Source organism: Musca domestica, unplaced genomic scaffold (assembly GCF_030504385.1).
Source record: "Musca domestica strain aabys unplaced genomic scaffold, Musca_domestica.polishedcontigs.V.1.1 12, whole genome shotgun sequence".
NCBI classification, from domain to species: domain Eukaryota; kingdom Metazoa; phylum Arthropoda; class Insecta; order Diptera; family Muscidae; genus Musca; species Musca domestica.
Window position 1 is genome coordinate 5,118,125 of NW_026712155.1, and position 20,931 is coordinate 5,139,055.

The 20,931-nt window shown below is 33.8% G+C and overlaps 3 protein-coding genes across 3 annotated transcripts; 2 read left to right on the forward strand and 1 right to left on the reverse strand.

The window, feature by feature from the left end:
- Nucleotides 1-2,002: 2,002 nt before the first annotated feature.
- Nucleotides 2,003-2,991, forward strand: LOC131807215 (protein takeout-like). Its single transcript, XM_059132298.1, has 4 exons — nucleotides 2,003-2,122; nucleotides 2,189-2,423; nucleotides 2,483-2,622; nucleotides 2,693-2,991. Exons 1-4 carry the CDS (start codon nucleotides 2,062-2,064, stop codon nucleotides 2,989-2,991), a joined length of 735 nt encoding a protein of 244 aa, XP_058988281.1. The 5' UTR covers nucleotides 2,003-2,061.
- A 3,470-nt stretch (nucleotides 2,992-6,461) lies between these two features.
- On the forward strand, nucleotides 6,462-11,886 carry LOC101887975 (uncharacterized). Its single transcript, XM_020038425.2, has 8 exons — nucleotides 6,462-6,621; nucleotides 6,682-6,916; nucleotides 6,992-7,131; nucleotides 7,203-7,499; nucleotides 10,265-10,405; nucleotides 10,547-10,781; nucleotides 10,840-10,979; nucleotides 11,559-11,886. The coding sequence occupies exons 1-8, from the start codon at nucleotides 6,564-6,566 to the stop codon at nucleotides 11,855-11,857; spliced, it is 1,545 nt and encodes a 514-aa protein (XP_019893984.1). The 5' UTR covers nucleotides 6,462-6,563; the 3' UTR covers nucleotides 11,858-11,886.
- A 2,618-nt stretch (nucleotides 11,887-14,504) lies between these two features.
- On the reverse strand, nucleotides 14,505-18,195 carry LOC109613519 (uncharacterized). The gene is made up of 4 exons (XM_020038435.2): nucleotides 18,112-18,195; nucleotides 17,399-18,056; nucleotides 16,961-17,340; nucleotides 14,505-15,240 (listed from the first exon to the last, which is right to left on the reverse strand). Exons 2-4 carry the CDS (start codon nucleotides 18,046-18,048, stop codon nucleotides 14,831-14,833), a joined length of 1,440 nt encoding a protein of 479 aa, XP_019893994.1. The 5' UTR covers nucleotides 18,049-18,056; nucleotides 18,112-18,195; the 3' UTR covers nucleotides 14,505-14,830.
- Nucleotides 18,196-20,931: the final 2,736 nt, after the last annotated feature.

The following is a 20,931-nucleotide window of genomic DNA, read 5'->3' on the forward strand; positions in this document are numbered from 1 at the left end:
TTTACTTTTCGTACCATTTCTGCTGATGTTGCTGTTTTTTTTTTTCGTTCACTTCCTTGACGTCGGACTACGCTACCAGTATCACGGTAACTAGCGATGGTACGAGACACAAAAGATTTATTCTCGTTTAAATTCTGGAGTGCTCTAACGATAGCCACTTGTGGTTTTCCAGTCAAATATAAAGAAATCACAATATCACGCTTGAATTCCATCACGAATAACTTCTTTTCTGGAAAATTCCCACCAAAATCCTTTTGTACGCTTGTAAACAATATAATGAGCTGTCACTGGAATAATTTTAACAGCTGGTGGATGGGTGGCTTGGAAATGACAGCAGTCTGAAGTTGGTTGCAGTTTTTTCATCTCACCCTGTATATGGTGTATTTTCTATTCACTTCTATATTTCGCAAGACCTTCTCCAACGGGATACTAAAATGAACACACTAAAGACTGTTTTTTTATCTGAAACCTCATTTGGTACTGAACTGTTCTCTATATGTACTGATGGCCGCAAGTCATCATGCAAAGACTGCAGTGTGTGAAGATTGGGTGGATGATGGATTTGCCAGGTCTAGAAGCGCACTGACATGACTCAATCATTTCATTGATCATAGGGTATAAAGGTTCACAGAGCACACTGCATAGGATTTTGTGGGCGATGAGGTGAAGACGATCTTAGAGGCCTTTTTATACCCTCCACCATACTATGGAGGCATTATTTCAACTTTGGTATTTGTAGTTCGAAATGGATACTACAGCCTATGACAGAAAATTATCTGAGCAAGTCCACGTCTTCGTATAGCCCCCATATAACGGTACCCCCTAAAATTCGGTATTTTGATGATTTTAGTGACATTATTCACCGGAATTGTTTGAAATTACGTATTTAGATTTCGTAATGGGAACTACAGTCCGTGACAGAAAAATGTCTATGCACGTCCAGGTCTTCGTATAGGCCCCATATATCAGTAAATTCCTATATTCGGTATTTTGACGAGTTTAGGTACAATACCCACCGAAATTGTTTGAGATATCGTATTTGACGTTAGTAATGGATGGTAAAGCCTGTGACAGAAAATTGTCTATGCTGGTCCAGGTCTTCGCACAGCTCCGATATAATGGTACCTCCCTATATACGATATTTTGATGATTTTAGCTACATTATTCACCGTTTATTTCAAGTTTCGAATTTGAGTATGGTAATGGCTAATGGCAAACAATGCCTATGTAGGTCCACGTCGGATAGACCCCAATATAACGGCAATATTCGGTATTTTTAAAATTTAACAGAATTTTTTAAGGATTTTATTTGTTTTTAAATTTTCAAATTAGTTCCAAATGGTAGAGAGTATTCAAAGTTTGACCCGGCCGAACTTACTGCTTTTTAACTTGTTAATATGTTAGATAGCCTGTGATTTGCTATAAATCTTTATGGAGATCTGGTAAGTTAAAAAATTCTCAATAGAAGGACTCTCGATTGTCTCCTATATACATATATAAATACATTTTACGGCAATAAAACCATTCTACATACATATTTTCCAATATCGAATATTTTCGTCATTTCTTCCTTACTACTATCGCTGGCATTAATCCGATACACGCCGGTAATGAAATTTAAATAACATTTAAATTTATACGATTGTTTTCCTGTGACACATATTGTAAATAAAAAAAATGCCAACAAACTGCTGCTTATGTTCTACAAACGGGGTAATTTTGCCCGGACACAACAAGCAGACTACATGCCGTCAATTAAAATTAAATAAAATTGAATGAGCTCGTGTTCGAAATATGACTTATGACACAATTGGATCTGAGACATTACAAAGTAAAAACCCCCAAAACCCACTGAATTTTGTGGTGTCATGTTGAGTGTGTAATATTTACATGGTAGTTATAATCCCTTTAATTCGAATAGGACAACGACATTTGAATATAGAACATAAATAGTATATTAAAAACCGTATATTAAAAATTATATAAAATAAAATATTTCAAATGAAAACTTCAGTTAAATTTTAGCTACGGTGGTGTAAAGTTTCAATTAATAAATTAAAAATGAAATTCCTTACCGCCTTTGGTGTGCTAACAATTTTGGCTGTGGTCCAGACTCAGTTTCGTAAGTTCTTGGTTTAAGGTGAAAAAATATACATATCGATAATTTACTCTCTCTCTCTCTCCTTAGCTCCCAACTTTCCCAAGTGTAAATTTGCGGAAGAAACATGCATTGTCAAGGCCACCAACGAGGTTATTGGAAAATACTATGCAGGACTTCCGGAAATCGGTTTAACACAATTCGATCCTTTGCACATTAAAACCATGATGTTGAAGAGAAATCCCTCCAGTCCGGTTAATGTTGAGGTTAAGCTAAGTGATTTGGAATTGGAGGGTCTGAAGACCATGAATGTTTCTCATATGCAGTAAGTTGGATTTTTTTTTATATTTTATAATATATTTAAAATTAATGTCCTTATGTTAGGGGCTTCAAATCAGATATGAGCGGTCGCAACTCCTTAACCGGAATAATAGAACACCTAAACTTCAAGGGTCATTACATTATTGATGGACAAGTTATGATACTGCCAATAAAGGGTGAGGGTACCCTAAGATTGGTGTGCAGTAAGTAAACCCTTGCCATAATTACATTTCACTACCTATTTTAATTTTTATTCAAACATAATTCCCTTAGAAAATCTCCAATTTAAATATGCCTTTGATTTGAAAGCCATACAAAGAAATGGTCAAACCCATGCCGCCCTGGAGCATGTTAAATTGGAAGCCGAACCTGAACATGTTGAATTTCACTTTGACTCATTGTTTGATGGTGACAAGGCGCTGACGGACACCACCAATGAATTCATCAATGCCAACTGGAAGGAATTGTATCGTGAAATACAAGCCGATATATCGAAGTCTATTAGTTTGATTGTGAAGTCCTTGGTGAATTCATTCTTCAAGAAATATCCTTATGCTGATTATTTCCTATAAGTTTTAAAAAACATGTTTTAGAATTACAATATAATAAAAAATATTAAACAGATTAGTTCGAATGATTTTAAAATTTCTCGTTTTTTCTATTGGAAAAGACCTCCATCTACATTCACCAACTCAGCGTGAAATACATATTAAATCTCTAAAAGGATCCAAAAATGAAAAGAAAACTTTTCTAAGTAAAATTTTTCCAAATCTCGATTAAATTTCACCATCTCGAGGTAATGAGCCTCTCTTGGCCACTTCAGCGCTAATTCGCAACCCAACATCCAATGAAAAATTCAACCCAAAGGAGTTAACCCAATCGTAAATAAAATTTCGTTTCTTCGCCATCAAAAAAGGCATTCTAAAGGTCCTCTAGAGATATACGTCTATATTGTGGTATTTTAGAAGATCTTCTATAAGTTCAAGAGATCCTGTATAAAAAGAAGACCCTAAAATTTAAGGATTTGTTATAGAAAGAGGCACTCTAAAGAAAAACTTACAGGGCTCTAAAAAATTAATAACTTCATAAAGTTCTTTCAAAGACAGGAGTTTTCTATAACTAAGAACTTTCTGTAATACCATATCGGGTTATCGAGCTCTCCTGTTTTAGTCATTGCTAATTCGCTCATTTTGCATTACATTTTCCTCAGGGCTTTTTGGCGCATTCATTGGAAAAGTGGAAACAAATCGAAAAGTCAAATGAGTCGATAAGTAATAATGAAAACAAGCAGAATAGAGGCCCTGATTTTTTTGCATTGGAAATTATTGGGTCAATATTTGAACAAATATTTCATGATTTGATATGTTCATGGATCGATGGCACGACATCTTTTGGCAAAAAAGAAAAATCTCTAAAATTAATTGTTGATTGCTACTGCATACTTTGAGGCTTATTTTAAATCAGTGGTTACAAAATAACTTTACTGAAATTGAGTTATTGTAAATACATTTTAGCAAGCAGGGATGAAAAGCATTCGAAACGATTTCGGTCGGTGGCGGTAAAAATGGCTTGTTATTTTACCCCGACAAATCGAGCATCTATCCCTGTGATTTGTTCTTCCTATATAATAACTGACAATAACAGATTATGATGGAGGTCTTCCGCCGAGTACAATCATACGATAAATTCATAAGCCCTATCATCTCAAGAGGACATGGGGAAAGTTCTACTACAATTTGAATGCTTTGGGTAGTCTCAAGGCCCGTGTAGGTAGCGACGAAAAATACCATTGTGATTGAAAACCTTCATATTGTCAAAATTTCTCTTCACGTTTTCATACGTTCAATTCACACAATGACTTGCATGTCAGGATGGAGCACTTGTGGAAATATGTTTCGCTCAATTAACTAATATACATTTTAGACCCCACAAAGCACATATATTCTTGATCAGCATAAAATTCTAAGTCGAAATCACTCTAGCTTCCGAACAAAATGAAGTAGGTTGATACAATTTTAACCAAATGTATATTATGTCTGCAGGACTTTTGGTATGGAAAATAGGTCATGTAGGTCCACGTTTTGGTGTAGCCCCCATATAATAGTACCTCCTTTTTTCGGTATTTCGGCGATTTAAGCGACATTATTCACTGGAAATGTTTCAAATTTGGTATTTGAAATTTGTAATGGGTACTACTGCCTATGACAGAAAATTGTCTGTGCAGGTCCACGTCTTCGTATAGCCCCCATATAACGGAACCTCCCGATATTCGGTACTTTGATGATTTTAGCCGGAATTGTTTCAAATTTGGTATTTGAAGTTCGCCATAGATACTACAGCCTATGACAGAAAATTGTCTGTGCAGGTCCACGCCTTCGTAAAGCCCCCATATAATGGTACCTCCCTTTTTTCGGTATTTCGGTGATTTAAGCGATATTATTCACTGGAAAATTTTCAAATTTGTTATTTGAAGTTTGTAATGGGTACTACAGCCTGTGACAGAAAATTGTCTGTTCAGGTCCACGTCTTCGTATAGCCCCCATATAACGGTACCCCCCGATTTTCGGTATTTTGATGATTTTACCGACATTATTTACTGGAATTGTTTCAAATTTGGTATTTGAAGTTCGCCATAGATACTACTGCCTATGACAGAAAAATGTACAGATCCACGTCTTCGTATAGCTCCCATATAACGGTCCCCCCCCCCCCCCCCCCCATATTCGGTATTTTGATGATTTTAGCGACATTATTCACTGGAAATGTTTCAAATTTGGCATTTGAAGTTCGTTATGGCAGAAAATTGTCTGTGCAGGTCCACGTCTTCCTATAGCCTCCATATAACGGTACCTCCCGATATTCGGTATTTTGATGATTTTAGCGCCATTATTCACTGGAAATGTTTCAAATTTGGTATTTGAAGTTCGTAATAGGTCTATCACAGAAAATTGTCTGTGCAGATCCACGTCTTTTATTTTTTTGAAAATTCAAAATCGTTCCAACTGGAGGAGAGTATTCAAAGATCGGCCCGGCTGAACTTACAGCCTTTTTAATTGTGTTTTTTTATTTCGAATTTCAAACGGAAAAAGGCGAATTTCCAATTGTAACCTCGAATTACAATCAAAATATTTCGAATTACAAAATATTTCGAATTCTCGAATTTCAACTAAAGTATTTTATAAAACATCTGAGAATGGTGTTGCCAATGAAATATAAAGATTGAAATAATGAAACATTTTTTCAAAAGTTACAGAATTTTCAACCACTTTGCCATGTATGAAAGAAAGATGCTGCAATTCTCTGGCAAAAGAGCAATTTTTTGATAATTTTGCCCATTTTAATGGAATTGTTAATTTTTTTCCGGTTGTTAATCCCATGACTTATATGACTTATTTTAAAATTCAAAACTTGTTATAATTAAAAAAAAAAAGAAAAAAATGTTCATTAGACCTAGAATCATTTCTGAACGGGCTACGTTTTTTGACCATTCTCAAATAAACTAATCAATAGATGATGTTCGAAAGAATAATAAATCAAACTAATTGAATGTTGATGCATTGGATTGAATATTTTTTAGCTTAAAAATAATTTATCAAAGTCCTGGGAAAGTAAAAAAAATATTTTTAAAAAAAGACAAAGTTTCGCAATATCGATACTTATATGAGTCAATGTATTGATTGAATCAGATATTACTGATTATTTATTTATTCTGATCATTAAAAAAATTGCTAATATACATTCCCAATAATACGAAAACACGTCCAAAAAATATTTAAATAAATACATTTAGAATTTATTTTTAACTGTCAAAAAATTAGCCTCTGGACACAGATATACATTTCTCAATTCAATTAATTACATTTTGGATCGTAAAAAAAGTGAAATGATCACTTAGATCAATGCATTTAAAAAAATATGGATTACATCTAAACAAAAAGTACAAAAAGATGCAAAATGTATTAAAACCGGTTTCTTTAAAAATAAAAATAATATTCCTCTTGTTGAGAATAAAACAAAAAACATTTAATAATAAAAATTAGGCATATAAATTTGGCCGGTATTTGTAAACATTTTAGAAGTTCATTTCGAACAGTTGAAGCTGTTGGTGGTAGAACGAACGTCTGCTAAGCTAAATTCATTGACCATGAAATTTTGTATTTTTATTTCGTTTCTAATACTGCAAGTTGCCTGTGGATCGTATCGTAAGTAATTGACTTTCTTTTATTTTTTTATAATTAATTAATAATTTAATTTTATTTAAGCACCCAACTTTCCCAAATGTAAACATGGCGATGAATCCTGTTTGCTGAAAGGCGCTGCTGACATTCTGCAGCATCACTTTGCCGGCTTGCCAGATGTTAGTTTGCTACCAATTGAGCCATTCCCGGTTAAAAAATTAAATGTGGAGAGGAATCCCTCAAGTCCGGTTAATGTCGATATTAAATTAAAGGATGTTATTGTGGAGGGTTTCAAAGCGGTAAAAATTGATAAATTCCAGTAAGTGTAGACCCACAGCGTAGGAGATAGATAGGAGATGAGGCGAGGTAATTCTTCTTATTTTTTTATTTGCAGAGGTTTAAAGGAGGATATGAGTGGCCGTAATGCCATAGCTGGTGTAATTCCCTCGTTGACAATTAAAGGCAAATATACACTCGATGGCAATGTATTGGTATTACCGATTAAGGGCAATGGAGATTGTGAAATCAAGTGCAGTAAGTAATGGCTTAAATAGAATTTCACAAATTATTAATATTTACATTTTTAAAACATTATTTTTTAACAGAAAATGTTAAATTCGACTTTTCTTGGGACTTCAAAAAAGTGGAAAAAGATGGAAAAATCTATGCCGCCTTGGAGCATGTCAAGCTGCAATTTGAACCCGATCATGTGCACTTTTTCTTCGACCATCTATTCGATGGTGATGCCTCCTTGCAGACGACTACAAATGACTTTTTAAATGCCAATTGGAGTGAGATATTCCATGAAATCCAACCAGGTCTCACAAAAGCCATTAGTTTGGTGGCCAAGGCTTATATTGCCAAATTCTTTGAACACCAACCCTATGCTGAATATTTCCAATAAAGTGACAAAAATCGACTCAATACAAAATGTGCGGATTTTTTCATTTGTTTCATTTCAAGTGCAATCCTAAGCTAGATAATGAATTCAATTCGAAAACGAATGGCAAAACAAAATTTAATTATGGCCAAGTTCATGGACCTTTTGCGTCAAGCTCTGCTTAGCTATTATTTTATAATATAAACAAGTAAAAAAGCAGTAAGTTCGACCGGACCGAATTTTGAATACCCTCCACCATTTGGAGAGAATTTGGCAATTAATAAAAATAAAATCCGTTAAAAATTCTGTTAAAATTTTAAAAATACCGAATATAGACGTTGTATAAGGGTCTATACGACGATATAGACCTGCATAGGCAAATTTTGTCATAAGCCATTACAATATTCAAATGCGAAACTTGAAAAAAATCGTTGAATAATATAGGCAAAATCATCAAAATACCGAATATCGGGAGGTACCGTTATATGAGGGCTATACGAAGACGTGGACCTGCACAGGCAATTTTCTGTCATAGGCTGTAATATCCATTACGAACTTCAAATACCATATTCGAAACAATTCCGTTGAAAAATGTCTGTAAAATCATCAAAATACCGTATTTTGGGAGGTACCATTATATGGGGGCTATACGAAAACGTGGACCTGTACAGACAATTTTCTGTCATAGGCTGTAGTATCCATTACGAACTTCAAATACAAAATTTGAAACAATTCCGGTGAATAATGTCTCTAAAATTATCAAAATACCGAATATTGGGAGGTGGCGTTATATAGGGGCTATACGAAGGCGTGGACCTGCACAAACAATTTTCTGTCATAGACTGTAGTATCTATTACAAACTTCATATACCAAATTTGAAAGAATTCCGGTGAATAATGTAGCTAAAATCATCAAAATACCGAATATTGGGAGGGGCCGTTTTATGGGCGCTATACGAAGGCGTGGACTTGCACGGAAAATTTTCTGTCATAGGCTGTAATATCCATTACGAACTTTAAATACCAAATTTGAAACAATTCCGGTGAATAATGTAGGAAAAGTTATCAAAATACCGAATATCAGGAGGTACCGTTATATGGGGCCTATACGTGGACGTGGAACTGCACAGACAATTTTCTGTCATAGGCTGTAGTATCCATTACGAACTTCAAATACCATATTCGAAACAATTCCGTTGAAAAATGTCTGTAAAATCATCAAAATACCGTATATTGGGAGGTACCATTATATGGTGGCTATACGAAGACGTGAACCTGCACAGACAATTTTCTGTCATAGGCTGAAGTATCCATTACGAACTTTAAATACCAAGTTTGAAACAATTCCGGTGAAAAATGTCGCTAAAATTATCAAAATACCGAAGATCAGGAGGTACCGTTATATGGGGCCTATACGTAGACGTGGAACTGCACAGACAATTTTCTGTCATAGGCTGTAGTATCCATTACGAACTTCAAATACAAAATTTGAAACAATTCCGGTGAATAATGCCGCTAAAATCATCAAAGTGCCGAATATCGAGAGGTACCGTTATATGGGGGTTATACGAAGACGTGGACCTACATGTCCCATTTTCAATACCAAACGTCCTGCAGACATAATATACATTTGAGTAAAATTTTATGAACATACTACATTTCGTTCAGAAGCTACAGACGTATAGACGGACAGACGGACGGACGGACATCGCTAAATCGACATAGAATTTTATGCTGATCAAGAATATTCAGGGTGAGATGAACAGAACTCAGAACTCAATCGCCGGCCATGGTAATGGTGTGGGCAGCCATAACAGCCGATGGTCGCTCTCCGCTCGTATTAATCGAACGTGGCATCAGAATAAATGCCGAATATTATCGCGAAAATATTCTGGAGGGTGTATTAAAGCCTTGGACACGCAAACATTTTAGTCGGTGACCTTGAACATTCCAACAGGACTCAGCACCATCGCACTCAGCCCGCGACACCCATGAATGGATACAAAATGGCCACCAAAATCTCCGGATACCAATCCGTTGGACTATTGGGTCTGGAGTATTTTGGAAAGCAAGGTTGGTACTAAAAAATACCAAAGTGTCGATTACCTCTAGCAGGCTTTCCGCCGGGAATGGGTCAAAATACCGCAGAGCAACATTCGGGCAGCGTGTAACGGTTTCATTGGCCGTTTGCAGGTCATAATTCGTGCCAAAGGTGAGCAATTCGAACAAATCTAAACTTATTCTAAAATTTGATGATATTTCCGACATTTTTTGCTTTCATTCAATAAAATTAAAAAAAAAAATAAAATTAATGGGGTTTGACTTTGTGGCAGATTTTTTATCGCTCCCTGTATATATATGTGTGCTACAAACGGAATGACGAACTTAATAAACCCTCCATACTATGGTGGAGGCAATAAAAATATTCATTTCTTCTCTAATCAATTAATCACATTATCCATAAAGCCAATGAACAAAAAAATTATACCTCGCCCAAAATCTGATTTCTTCCTCTAAAAGTCTCTGATTACGGATATATCTCCAATGATTTACGATTACATTTCGTACGGTACCGGTCTCAAATCAATTAATTACATTGCATCGCCTATCGTTAAAAAAAAAGAAACAAAGCAACACTTATAGAACTGCACCTAATCTTATAATCGCAGTTTTAACCAAAACGAAAATATTAAAAAACCAGTTTCCCAATTAGAAATTCAAACTTGTCAGAATCTTGTCCTCAATTAAAATAAAAAAACATCCAATATTTTATAGTAGACATATAAATTTGGCAGACAAAAGAAAAATATTTAGAAGTGCACTACAAACAGTTGGAGCAGCAGGTGGAACGGCCAAAAATTCGGTTGACAATGAAATTTTGCATTTTTATAACGTTTCTTATTCTACAAATTGCCTATGGAGGATATCGTAAGTGAATCGACTTCTCTATTATTATCAGCCTTATAATTATTTTAACCATTATAACTATAACTATTATTATTTATTATTATTGTTTAACAATATTATTTACTATTACTATATAATCACACATTTTTGTTTTTATTTTAGCATCCAACTTTCCCAAATGCAAATACGGCGATGAGCCCTGCCTCATAAAAGGCGCAGCTGATATTCTAAAGAATCACATCAATGGTGTTGCAGATGTCAATTTGCTGCCAATCGATCCATTTTCGCTGAAAACCTTAAATGTAGCCAGAAATCCCGCAAGTCCTGTGAATGTGGATATCAAACTGAAGGATGTAATTGTAGAAGGTTTCAAGGACATCAAATTAGAAAAGTTCCAGTTAGTCCGTCCATCGTCTAAAAGATAAGAGAAATGTTAAAAATGTTTTTGTTTTTAGAGGCTTAAAGGAAGACTTAAGTGGTCGCAATGTTATAGCGGGCTCCCTGGACTCCTTAACAATCAAGGGCAAATATATGCTTGATGGCAATGTACTGGTGTTGCCGATTAAGGGCGATGGAAATTGTGAAATTAAATGCAGTAAGTATAGGCCAGTTTCTCGATGGCGATACGAAATGCAAACGAAAAGTACCATTCCAAATTTTCATTCAAATTAAACAAGGCCTATATAAGGTGAGCCCATGTGCCTACAAAGTTTGTTGTGAGAAACATATGACTTGTTCCAGAACCTGCAAGAATCAAATTGGCGTCAAAAGTGGTTTTGTTCTGATCGACACTTCGATATTTGACCTGACCTCTTTGGCAAGTAAACACGATCATTTTGTTTGTTTACAAACTGCTGATATTTGATGAATGTTTTCTCCTCGGAGAAAATCAAATTCGGCAGTTCACCACTCTGTAGCTCTTTTAAGTCTATTTTCTTTCTGTTGCGGTGTAAGTTCTTGCATTTTTTGGAATTTCAATGGCTTTACCACGAGCCCGAGCTAATTTTTCAATATTTGCCGAATGGTATATTGCGATATGTTCAGCTCACGAACCATCTTTCGGCCACTGCGACGCGAGTTTCGTGCTTTTCATTCTCATTCATTCGTTTTGGTATCGTCAACAGGTCACATTTTTTTTTTTTAATTTCCATAATTCATATTTAATTTTTGCAAGAAAATATAAAATTCGACTTTTCATGGGATTTCAAAAAAGTCGAAAAGGATGGAAAAATCTACGCCGCCTTGGAGCATGTCAAGCTGCAATTTGAGCCCGACAATGTACACTTTTTCTTTGACCACTTATTCGATGGTGATGCATCACTGCAGACGTCAACAAATGATTTCTTAAATGCCAATTGGAGTGAGATATTCCATGAAATTCAGCCGGGTCTCAGCAAAGCTCTGGGTTTGGTTTTTAAGTCATATATTGGTAAATTCTTTGCACACCAACCTTATGCTGAATATTTCCAATGAATTTATGAAAAATAAATTTTATAAAAATATTGTTATTGTGTGTTAATTTCTTTTAAGGTATTAAACAAAGTAAGTGGAATCATTCATGTCAAGATTCTGAAATTCAATATTTAATGCCAAGGCATATATAACCACAATTATTATCACAACAAATTTACTGGAGACGCACTTACTGGCTGTAGCCCTTTTTTTTGTATTAAGGTCTCTACGACGACGTGGACCTACATAGGCAACTTTCGTCATAGGCCATTACTATATTCAAATGCGAAACTTGAAAAAAAATCGGTGAATAATGTAGCCAAAATCATCGAAATACCGAATATAGAATATATGGGGGCTATACCAATACGTGGACCTACATGGCCCATTTTCAATACCAAAAGTCCTGTAGAATAATACACATTCGAGTAAAATTTTAAATTTTTTTCAAGAATTTCAAGAAAAAACTTCAAGCAATTTCAGACTGCTAAGCCCCTCGTCCGACAGCTGTTAAAATTATTCCAGTGATAGCTCTGTATATTGTTTACAAGTGTACAAAAACATTTTGATGAGACTTTTCCAGAAAAAAGTTATTTGTGATGGAATTCAAGCGTGCTAGTGTGATTTCTTTCTATTTGGCTGGAAAACCACAGGTGGCTATCGTTGATCGACCGTGGCATCAGAATAAATGCAGAATATTATCGCGAAAATTTTCTGGAGGGTGTATTAAAACCTTGGGCACGCAAACATTTTGGCCGCAGACCTTGGACATTCCAACAGGACTCAGCACCATCGCACTCAGCACGCGCCACCCAAGAATGGTTACAAAATGAGTTTCCTCGCCTCATTCCCAGCGGCCACCAAAACCTCGGGATACCAATCCGTTGGACTATTGTGTCTGGAGTATTTTGGGTTTGCACTAAAAAATACCAAAGTGTCGATCACCTCAAGCAAGCACTTCGCCGGGAATGGGCCAAAATACCGCAGAGCATCTTTCGGGAACGGTGTGACGGATTCATTGGCGGTTTGAAGGCCATAATTCATGCCAAAGGAGACCAATTCAAACAAATCTAAACTTATTCCAAAATTTGATGCTATTTCCCACAATCAAATTAAAAAAAAGTAAATATTATGGAGTTTGACTTTGTTGCAGTTTTTTATCTCACCCTGTATTATTGATAAACCCTATGAAAGTGTGAATAAATTAAAACAAAACATGATTTGAATACAATTTTATTTTTGAAAATATAAAGAAATTCATTGAACAGTAAAAATGGATATCGTTAAAAGCAAACAATTCAAAAGACTAGAATATGTTTTTGTTATTATTGTAATTAAAATAATTCTTGAGGGAATTAAAAAATAGTTTTCATTGCAAAACAAAAATAAATAATTCATTGTATAAGTGTTATATGTGTTAAAATAATACTAAACTTTGCATCAAAAAATATGTGTAAAGATAAGAATATTTAGATTAAGATTAAGACTCAAAAATATTTTTAACAAATTTTGTGAAACAGGAAATCAAAGACAACTGGGGTGCTAGGAAAATTTGGGTGCTCAAGGCTCTAAACTCGGGAATTTGTAACAAATTAAAAAAGGAGTTTATTCAGGAGAACATAGAGTGTTAGGGACGGTTTAATCTACTCATTTAGGGGTTAAATGTATCATGTTGAAAAATCTAAATTCGAAGATATTTTTAACAAATTTTATGAAAACAAAAATTAAAAATCAATATTGGAAACTTGGAAATGTTTTATGTTAAAAGGACCTATTATTGTAGCCCTAAAGATTTCTGACAAATTAAAAAAACAGGAGATTGTTCAGGAGGTTGCTTCAACAGAGAGACTATTCAGGTTACTTTAACTGAATATTATGGACGGTTGTCTTAAACATTGAAATAACAAAACCTCAGGAATCCACTTATTTAGGGGTTGAATATATCATCTTGAAGTATTAAAGATCCAAAGACATTTTTAATAAATTTTATGAAAGCCAATGGATTTGTAAGAAAAAAATTATTATTCAAAATTTTATATAAAAAATTCAGTTTTAATCCAGAAATGTAGGGGATTTCAAAATATGTATATCATATTGCTTCAGAAAGAGTATTAAATAAATCCCATTTAAAGATCAAAAGATCTCATAACGCATTCAAATATAGGACTTCTAAAAATATTAATAAAACTGAAAGTATGAGTTTCGAAAGAGGATTTTCGTTAAATTATGTTTGTTATAATATTATAGATATTTAAAGATTTGTATAAAAAACCTAAAGATACGACCTCAAATTAAGTATAAGTGCATGGAATTTGGGGAAAATTGTAAAACAAAGACTACAATTACAAGAAGACATAAATAATTACAATAAAAGGGGAAAATAAATCAAATAATCCATTAAAAATCAAACAAATGCAACAATACAAAAAACGGGGAATATAAATAAAGTGGATTAAAAAATTATCCACTAAAATAATTACAAAACGTTTGTAAGAAAAATAATTACGAAAAAACTTTGAAATAATTTTAATGTTGTATAAATAATGTAAAAAAATATGAACAAACAATTGAAAACAATAAATGAACTATGAACAAAAATATTTACAATTTTAAATAATAAAAACTTAAACCTAAACAAATAATTAAAAAATTGTTTAATGGCCTTTTTTGTATGACAATACCAAAGTGAATGCAAAGGAAAAACGCAGTTCCAAATGTAATTTTTAAAATTTTAATTGAGAAATTCGACAATTTTAAAAACTAATTTGGAATGGTGTTACCTTTGTATTCCCCTTTGTATTGTCTTACAGAAAAAAAATCTAAAAATGGAATGGAACTACAAACTAATATTTCAAAAGAAAATACTTAAAATAGGTATATAAAACAAAACTACAAGCTAATATTTTGTTTTTGAAAATAATTAAAAATTAATATATATAAATTTGTGTAATAAAGCATTTTTTCACGCAATCATCACAGATTGATTGATGGCCTTTAACCAATATAAAAAACCGGTTGGCGATTATGGGCTGGATGGCCATTAAATTTAGTTAAACATGTGGCACCAACAGCAGTAGTAGCAGCATGCTTGTCTACGGCAGCTGCTCTGGGCAACTCTGCATTAGCCGAGTTTATTTGGGTCACACCGTTTGCTGTTTTATCTAAACCGTCACCTGTTTCTTTGGCATTGGCGGTTGGGGCACAGAATTGTAATATTTCATTAATGACCCCATTATCAGTTGTATAAGGCAGATCAGCAGGTTTTGTTGCAGCTTTGGGAGTAACTCCCATGGTACGTCCATATTTCTTGGCAATAAACCAATCGGCTGCAATAACGCGTAGATTTACTTCACGTATTTGATGGTTCATTTGCTCCATGATTTTTTCCAAATGTTCAGCATGCACTAAGAACGCATTTTTTCCCAATTAGTAATTTTTTAATAAATATAAATTATAAAAAATGTAACTGTTGCAAAATAATCGGACTTAATCCCATTTTCGTTGTTTTTATAAAACAACGTTTATTTATTAGTGAAGAAAGATGGTAATGTTTACCAGGGGGTAAGGCAGGGAAATAGCCACCAATCCTCCTATAACCAGTAGCGAAAAAATCGCATTTTTTAAATTTTAGAATTGAGTTGGTAAAAGGATATATCCATCGAATAAGAAACGTATTAAAAAAAAAAAAACAAGTAAAAAAGCTGTAAGTTCGGCCGGGCCGAACTTTGAATACCCTCCACTATTTGAAACGAATTTGGCAGTTCTCAAAAACAACAAAATCCGTTAAAAATTCTGTTAAAATCTTAAAAATATCGAATGTAATATTAAGGTCTATACGACGACATGTACCTGCATAGGTTACTTAAACTTAAAGAAAAAATCGGGGAATAATGTTGCTAAAGTCATCAAAATACGAAACATCGGAAGGTTTCGTTATATGGGGGGGGGGGGGTCTATACCAAAACGTGCACCTAAATGGTCAATTTTCAATATCAAAAGTCCTGCAGATTTAATATACATATGAGTGAAACTTTATCAACCTACAAACTTAATATACCCTCCATACTATGGTGGAGGGTATATAAAAATCTTCAATAAATTATCACGCACTGAGCATTAGCATCGGAGAGAGATTCTGTCAGAACATGGCTGTCCAATCACCTATTGTAAAACCCAACCAGAACGAAAACGACACAAGCCAAACAAAATTTGAAATTTGTCTCAACATATCCAAGAACAAATTAGGAGGTTTGAGTAGGGGTTTAAATTGTTTTTGTCTCTTAAGAAGTTTTGATAAAGTATCTTTAAGGTCATAACTACAACCATTACTTTAATATATAAGACAAATATCCTCCCTCTGAATCGATTTCTACTAAATTTGACAAGGCATTTGTGCCTTTTTAATTCGGTATTATATTACCCATTTGGTTGGTACACAATTACTTGAAATCGGATAAAAACATATGGGAGCTAAATCCAAATCTGAACAAAAATACAAATCGAAGGAAGCTATATCTATATCAGAACCGATCTTCACCAAATTTGAAGTACTTGTTTCTATGCTCAATTTGGTTGCAAGTGCCAAATTCTATCCCATTTGGGCTAATATTACACGTTTGGGACACAATAAAAGACAAATCGGGCGAAGATATGTATGGGAGCTACATTCAAATCTGAAGCGATCTCGAAAAAAAACTTTCCAAAGGTATTTCTGCGGTTTATTTGATATATTTCCTCGAATATCGTTGTTACGGATGGCATATTAGGGCTGTGTGGGACAAAAATGACAAATCGAATGAACAATTTCGTCAATACTCAACTCCACTTTTAGAAATTCATTTAATATTAGCCACAAACAAGGTTTCGAGCTATACCAACCGGTGGGCAAGATCATTGTCTTTGTCTAATGACGAAGTCGAAAGTTGAATATCGTGTTAATTTAATTCTTTTAGGGCAAAGGTATCTTTCGTCTTTGGTTATATGCGTAGATTTCGACCTCTACTACAGATCTGGTAACAAAAAATTAACCTCTACTACAAGAACATATGTTCTTAACCTTCATTCATTAAATTTAAGAAAATTTTAAATACTCTTTTCATATACAATTTTTCTAATTCTACTTACCTCTTACACTCTCATTGATGAACTGTCCACGTTTGTGTTTCAATTCAACGAATTTGTACATTTCAAACTGGGCCAACATTTGACGCAGCTTAATTATATACAATTCACATTCGGCATTCAAATTATGATCGTAAACGATATTCACAGCCATCAAACGTTTCATGGCACACAGAAAAGTAGCTACCTGGGTTGTGGCATATTTCACCTGACACTGGACACTCATGGTGCAAGGTAAAACAATTTTGGGTAATGGGGCAAATGTTGGCACATAAACACTTTCATTTGATGTAGGGGGTTCGATTATTGGTGGTTGTTCGCCAATGGCAATGTGCAAGTCACGAAAGAGGCCAAACAGACGCAGCACCAAATTTGGCTCTTTTCTGAAAGAGAAAAATTGAAACATGTGGCATATTTTGGAAAAATATGTATTTGACTTACCCATCCTTTCTAATACCCAATGCCGAGAGATCCACAACAATGTTTTTATAATCATAATCATGATTTTTTGACATCATGTTGAATCTGGTATTTGGTTTAACGAACTTTTTATATGAACCTCCAGATGCACTGTGCGGGCCATTAAGATTGTCTGTAGCGGCTATAGATAATAGGGGAGGAGAGTTGATTTTGTCAGCATTCATTTGCTGTCTCCGATAAGGCTGCATAGGAGCATAACCAACAGGTGTTGTATAAGCACTATTAAGTGCTGGTCCAGAATAACCAGAAGTAGAGAAACATGGGGCATTTGATGCAGTAATGTTGTTTGCATTTCCCTGTGGAAGTGGATGTGACTCATATGATGTAGAACAATGATTCATATAGGTATCTCCAAGCGAATTAGCATTTAGATGATACTGAGTGGCAAACATATATGGAATTTGTTGGCTATTGTTAACACATTGCGTCCCAGCAAATTTGGGAGGAATACTGCAAATAACATTCTGGTATCCTGAGTGCTGCATATTTTCCGCAACCACTGTGCCGCAATCTTTCTCATGCGTAACCACCAAATCATTTAACTCCTTCGAAATAATTTCCATATTTATTTGCAATGCATCTTTTTCAGGGCAACCATTAAGGGAATACATTTCTTAGACTATGAAAGGAAATATAATACTTTTGTATACATGAGAAAATGGATAAGATCTTACTTGTTCAAAGTATTTCACTTGTGTTTCTTCCAAAGGCCAACGTGAAAAAGGAAGATTTCTGGACAGGCCGTTTTTCAATTTGAAATGAAGTAGAATTTTTTTGATTTGGTAATACTTAAGCGTATTAGTGTTGCCAACTCATTCAGAGTTGAATTAGTGGTGGACGTGTTGTGTTTTTTAATGGCTGTGTTATGCATTGTTTACACTCCAACCCTTTATGAGATGCATCAAATCACGTTTACATACAAGTTTATTATTGTTGGAATTTTGAAAAAAGCAAACAATAAAACGGCAGCTCTGGGCAGAAGTTATTGCACTTATTAAATACTTCTTTCATGGGAAGTTCACACAATTTGTAACACTTATTTTTCATGTATTTTACATAAAATATATCATGATAGAGCACATGAACGTAATAAAGACACACACGGGTGCTACACTCATTACGAGACATCTGCTACTTTTTACGTTTGAATATGACATTATACAAACAGAATCGGATGAAATTCAACAATTCTATTCTTTGTAGTAGAACATATATTAAAAATTTGACAAACCCTCAAGTAATGATTGCATTTTTTTCGCATTTATTTATTATGACATTGTGAAACAGTAACTACATATGCATATATAAATACACGACAAAAATCTTAAAGAACCTGATATTGTGGGTAGAATCATCTTTTTTTTATTCAAAGATTTATTACTTCACGTCATACTTTGAGTCTATGGCTTAAAGAAGCCATCATTAATTTATAAGCAATACTTGTCTCTTTACACTAGGATCTTTCCTTTTTTATTTTTGTCAATGAAAACTTTTGATACAATTGTATATCATATATTTGCAAAAGATTTCATAGCACATAAATAGAAGGCAGAACCAAACTACCTCCTAAGTACAATTTTTTTCTTTTGATGCACCTATTCTGTCAAAACATACACTCAGATTGTATATTACTGCACATTATTTTAAATAAAAAAGAAATTCTCAAAATTATTTCAAATTCAGTTGAAAAAAAACTAAAATCAACTGTTGAATACTTAAGTGACTACTTGACACAATAGGACTCCAGCCTATAGTTGCATTTTCCCAGTTATTTTGAAGTCGAACAACCTGTCTTATTGTTTACTATGTGTTCTATGCTATGTTTACATTGGAGTTTTTAAGTTCCTTCATCATATCGATATTCATAAGGGCACCTGGCTGTCAAAAATCGAAACTTCGACTGAATCGTGAATAGAAAAAAGCATGAAATTCTTCAAATTTAGTTGAAACAAAAACTCATTCGTTTGACGTTAAGGGAAAATAAATTTTACAATTTTCGAATAAAGCAATGCTGTACATCTGTTTTTTTTTTTTTTTTTTTTTTTTTTTATTTATTTATTCTATCATAGGAACATAGTATAGTTAGGATTATGTACAATATTTTGGGTTTCTATCTTAAAGATATTTCAACAAAATATAACATATTGGTAATTACTAAATACATTTTAAAAAATTCTATTTAATAGGAAAAAGATAGTAAAAAACCTATAATGTATTATCACAAAAGTTATTGATAAGTTTTAAAACAACATCTAATGACCGCTATACGAATAGTATAGTAGAGATTAGGTGTTATCAAATCAAACTTCTCAGATGGTCATACTTTGATCTTCTGCATTTTTCTTCAAATGACAGCGTCATATCATTTACCAAATTACTTATCATCTTCATGTGAGATCTTGAGTGTAATTCAAATGTAGAATATCTCCTTGGCAGGTCGTAAATTATCTTCAGGTTTTTGTTTTGTATTATTTGCAGCTTTTTTAAATGAGTTTTGGCACAATTATACCAAACTTGACAGCCATACGTTAGGATTGGCCTTATACACATTTTATATAACAGTAATTTATTTTTAAAATTTAATTTAGATTTTCTATTCAGAATGGGATATAGGGATCTTCCACTTCTTACCGCTTTGAGACAAGTCGCCTCCAAATGTTCTTTGAAGTTTAATTTTTCATCTAGGATAATGCCTAAATATTTAACGGATTTCGCAAATTGAAGTTCTTTGCCTTGTATCCACAATTTTTTAGAGGGAATTCTTTTAGGAGACTTATTATAAGGAAATATGATGGCTTGGGATTTCTCTTCGTTAATTTTTATTTTCCATTTGGAAAAATAATTGGAAGCTGATAGAAGAGCGTTCTGAATCCTGTTCACAATTGCGTTGGACACTTTTCCATGACAAATTATAGCACTGTCATCTGCATAAAAAGCTATATCATTTCCTCTGGAAATGTTAAAATCAGAGATGAATAGAGAATATAATATTGGAGAAAGTATTGAACCCTGAGGAACGCCAGCGGGGATATTACGCAACGATGATTGACTTCCTTGGACATCTACAGTGAACATTCTATTTTTGAGAAAACTTTTCACTAGTTTAGTTAGATATAATGGAATATTCATTTTATAGAGTTTGAAGATAAGGCCTCTATGCCAAATGGAGTCGAACGCCTTTTCTACATCGAGAAGAATAACGCCCGTTGAATACCTTCGTCTTTTATTTGATTTAATCAAATTGACTACTCTTCTAATTTGGTGTGTTGTGGAGTGTTCAGGTTTGAAACCAAATTGATATTTATGTATCAGATTATTCTCTTCTACGAATGTTTGAAGTCGTTGGAAGATAATTTTTTCAAAGAGTTTGCCTAAAGAGCTTAATAAGCTTATTGGCCGGTAATTAGAAGGAATTCTTTGATCTTTACCCTTTTTTGGGATCGGAATAACTTTGGCTAATTTAAAAGCACTCGGAAAGTATGAGTTTGTTATAC

Excerpts from the sequence above, each read along its gene's own strand:
- LOC131807215 (XM_059132298.1), top strand. The coding sequence starts at position 2,062 with ATGAAATTCCTTACCGCCTTTGGTGTGCTAACAATTTTGGCTGTGGTC. Across the intron at positions 2,123-2,188 it reads TGTGGTCCAGACTCAGTTTC|CTCCCAACTTTCCCAAGTGT; the intron begins GTAAGTTCTTGG and ends CTCTCTCCTTAG. Across the intron at positions 2,623-2,692 it reads TACCCTAAGATTGGTGTGCA|AAAATCTCCAATTTAAATAT; the intron begins GTAAGTAAACCC and ends TAATTCCCTTAG.
- LOC109613519 (XM_020038435.2), bottom strand. The coding sequence starts at position 18,048 with ATGTATTCCCTTAATGGTTGCCCTGAAAAAGATGCATTGCAAATAAAT. Across the intron at positions 17,341-17,398 it reads TTGGGTATTAGAAAGGATGG|AAAAGAGCCAAATTTGGTGC; the intron begins GTAAGTCAAATA and ends TTTCTCTTTCAG. Across the intron at positions 15,241-16,960 it reads CATCAATGAGAGTGTAAGAG|TGCATGCTGAACATTTGGAA; the intron begins GTAAGTAGAATT and ends ATGCGTTCTTAG.
- LOC101887975 (XM_020038425.2), top strand. The coding sequence starts at position 6,564 with ATGAAATTTTGTATTTTTATTTCGTTTCTAATACTGCAAGTTGCCTGT. Across the intron at positions 10,782-10,839 it reads ATCAAATTAGAAAAGTTCCA|AGGCTTAAAGGAAGACTTAA; the intron begins GTTAGTCCGTCC and ends TTTTGTTTTTAG. Across the intron at positions 10,980-11,558 it reads AAATTGTGAAATTAAATGCA|AAAATATAAAATTCGACTTT; the intron begins GTAAGTATAGGC and ends AATTTTTGCAAG.